This window comes from Vigna radiata, unplaced genomic scaffold, assembly GCF_000741045.1.
Source record: "Vigna radiata var. radiata cultivar VC1973A unplaced genomic scaffold, Vradiata_ver6 scaffold_356, whole genome shotgun sequence".
NCBI lineage: Eukaryota > Viridiplantae > Streptophyta > Magnoliopsida > Fabales > Fabaceae > Vigna > Vigna radiata.
Window position 1 is genome coordinate 253,424 of NW_014542189.1, and position 3,659 is coordinate 257,082.

A 3,659-nucleotide genomic window follows, 5' to 3' on the forward strand; every position below is an offset into this window, starting at 1 on the left:
AAAATAATGGAAGAATGGAAAAGCAAACCCTAGATAAGATGAAAAGGAGCCTAAGCATCCAAGAGATCCTCTCCAGAGAGTGAAAATTAGGTATGGTCGCCTTCTTCTGTCAAAGGAATGAGAATGAAATCGTAACAGGGCTATTTATGGCTGAGGAGCGTCACAGAAAACAGGCCCAAGCCCAGCGGACAACCGCCCGACGGCACACTTATGTCGCCCGGCGGTTTGCCCTTAATCGCGCCACCGCCCGGCAGCAGGGGGCCACCGCCTAGCGGTTTGCCTCTAAACGCAAATCCGCCCAGCGTCCACGCCAAGTACCTCCTCCTCGCTCTAGAGCACCCAGTGGTGCAACTTTGCTGTCGGACGGTTCGTAGACTCTTTTTTTCTTCAATTTTCTTCTTCTGTCTTGAGTCTAAGACCTTCATCTTCAGTCCCCATCTTCACTTTCATCAAAATAGCTTCAAAACAATGCAAAACAAGCATAACATCGCTAAAGACAGCTTTTGACTCTCGACTGACTCATTTATTGTGTTTTACTTGATTCTAAGCTCATCCTAAGTCTTAAAGGGTGTAATTTGGTCTAAAATGACACATGAAAATAACTATTTCTCAATTGTTATCACAACTCCAAACTTAGAACTTTGCTTGTCCTCAAGCAAACAAAACAAAACAGCAAACAAAACAAAGCTTGGCTTTCTACTATTTCATCCATTGGTTCAACATTCTTAAAGTATATGACAAGAACTACTCAACTACAGATCTTCAGTGAAATCAAATCAAGATACATACATGCTTCCAATTCAGTTCAGTTCACAAGTTTTTCAACAGATGTTACACATTATGAATTATCAATCCACTAAGCAAAGATGCAATCATGAATTTCAACAATTCTGAGCAGGCAAGTGTTTCACTCAATCACTCAAGTGTTTAGGGTAACACTCCAACATTCTATCATTCACAAGTCACATGAAACAAAATTACCATTCATGTAAAAGAACCAAATTTCTTACATGCAAATTTCATCAAAAGGACTTTTCCAAGGCTTGTAATGAGGTTGGGCTAACAAGAAAAATTGGTTTTTCTGGAATGCAAAATCCTTGAGTTAAGAGAGCTACCATAGTATTCAACATTTAAGTACAACTCTCTTCCTCACCAATCTCACTTATTCCCAACTTTTTCCCTTTTCTTTTGCATTGAGCCCATCTTCATGCTTTTTCTTCTTTTCTTTTCTTTTTCTCGTGTATTTTTCTTTCACAACTTTTGAGCTCAATGCTTTTCAATTGCCTTTCAATTTCGACGTTGCCATGAAAGGTCTTCCCAAAATCATAGGAATCTCTTCATCATTGTCCACATCCATGACAATAAAATCAACTAAGAACTCAAGCTGCTCCACTCACACAATAACATCCTCCACCATACCAATTGGTTTTGCCATGGATCCATCTGCTATCGTCACAATAACACTAGATGGTTTCAACACTAGTCCTCTGAACTTTGTTAAGAAATACTTGGGTAATATATTAATGCTAGCTCCAGAGTCTATCATGGCTTCCCCTACATCACACTCATTCAGAACACATGAGATTGTTGAACATCCTGGATCTTCCACTTTAGGTGGATGCTTCATCTTTTGAGGTTGAACTACAAACTCCTCTTCTTCTTCAGTGAATTCAACTCCTTCCTTTTTTGGCTCAATAACGTCTTCTTCAAGATCCTCTTCTTCATCAGTGAGTTCAATTTCATCTTCACTGCTTCCTTTCTCATTGACTTCATTAGCACTCATCATCTCCTCCTTTCCTTTTTCATTGTTTTCAAAATCAGTTGGCTCCCCTTCTGCCTTCCTTTTATGGCTTGTAAGAATATCTTTGCACTCATCCTTAGAGTTAACATCATTATTAGCCCTAAACTGATTCTTCTCGGTGGTTTCTATCGTTTTAGACAGCTGGCCAATCTGCGACTCCGATGATATGAAGCTGGCCTGGTTACTATTTAGGTGACACTCATAGACTTTGAAGAATTTATCAAATCTATGACTAAGGTCTCTGACTGTCTTAGTCAAGTTGCTCACTTGCTGCCATAAAGGTGATGGTTGTTGCTGCCGAAAGCCTCCTATAGGTCCAGACGAATTGTTCTGATTTTTCCCTACACTAGGGTGGTTCTTCCAACCTTGGCTGGAGCTACCTTGGTTGAAAGCACCTTGCTTGTACTGAAACTGGGCTCCAATGTAGTTAACATCCTGCTGCAACTCCTCAGGGAAAGCACATTGACCATTGATATGGTCGCCACCACATAAATTGCAAAGTTGTTGAGTCTGGGAAACATTCCTTACCCCTATTGGAAATTCAGCGAGGATCTTTGTTAGCTTGTCCAATTTCTGGGTCAGGAGATGATTTTGGCCCGCCATTGCATCATTAGCAAGGAGATACAAAAGTCCTCCTTTCTGCGCGCCTCTCTCACTATGTACCACTTTACTCATGGCCATCCTCTCGATCAATTCATATGCCTCATCTTCAGTCTTGGTATTTATGTTGCCTCCAGCGGAAGCATCTAACATCATTTTAGACTGAGTATGAAGGCCTCCAAGGAAGGCAAGTAAGTACGAAGTCTTATCAAGTCATTGGACAGGAGTCTTTCTTAACAAGCCTTTAAATTTGTCCCATGCTTGACCCAGAGTTTCCTCCATTCCTTGTTTGAATGAAGAGATCTCCAACTTCCCTTGATTAATCTTGGTTGGCGGGAAGAATTTGTTCACAAATTTTGTTGCCAATGCATCCCAGTGTCTGAATGTACCTTCCTCGAACGAATGCAACCACGCTTTGGCGTTTCCTCCAAGAGAGAAAGGAAACAGATTGAGTCTAACCCTGTCGTCAGAGACTCCATTTATCTTCACGGTGTTCCAAATCTCGCTAAAAGTGGTTAATTGATCATATGGATTTTCATTTAACATTTCGTGAAACTGATTACTCTGAACAAGCTTAATAAGAGCAGGGTTCATAACCATATTGGTTGCATTGTCTGCAGGCAAAGCTATGTTGTTAAAGTTCATAGGACCCACTATGTTGGATGCGTCTCCAAGTGTGCGCCTAGGAGGAGGTTGGTCTGCCATCTCCTCAATATTCTGTGCAGAGGTCTCAAATAAAGAGTTCAAAAGTTCTTCAAGAGAAGGAAAGTTTTCACTTGCAGGGCGTCTAACTTTCCTCCTTCTTCTTTCTAAGAGTCCTTCCAAGAGAGGTTGCTGGTCTTTTCTGCTTTTAGTGTGTATTGTTTCCTGCATACACAAGAAACACACCCTCAAAGCACTTTTACAGAAAATAAAACAAAACAGAATAAAAACAAATAATTACAAACAAGTCAAATGTCAATCAATTCACACTACTAAAAATAACTTCAAGTCCCCGGCAACGGCGCCAAAAACTTGTTCACTCACTGGCAAGTGTACCAGATCGTTCAAGTAATATAATCGTAAAGCCCGATATCGTTCTTCCCAAGAGACTCGAAAGGCCTTATCATTCGTGTGAATCAAAATCGTAAGACTTGTATAGAAAAATTAATTGTTGTGAATGAAACGACAGAAAATAAACATGCAATGTATTTGATTCAATTGACGAAAAAGACTATGGATGAATGGAGTTGTTGGGGGTTGACAATTTCATCTTATT

At 40.3% G+C, this 3,659-nt stretch overlaps 1 protein-coding gene across 1 annotated transcript; it reads right to left on the bottom strand.

Moving 5' to 3' along the window:
- Positions 1–1,393: 1,393 nt before the first annotated feature.
- On the bottom strand, positions 1,394–3,106 carry LOC106779223. Its single transcript, XM_014667293.1, has 2 exons — positions 2,791–3,106; positions 1,394–2,577 (listed from the first exon to the last, which is right to left on the bottom strand). The coding sequence occupies exons 1-2, from the start codon at positions 3,104–3,106 to the stop codon at positions 1,394–1,396; spliced, it is 1,500 nt and encodes a 499-aa protein (XP_014522779.1).
- Positions 3,107–3,659: the final 553 nt, after the last annotated feature.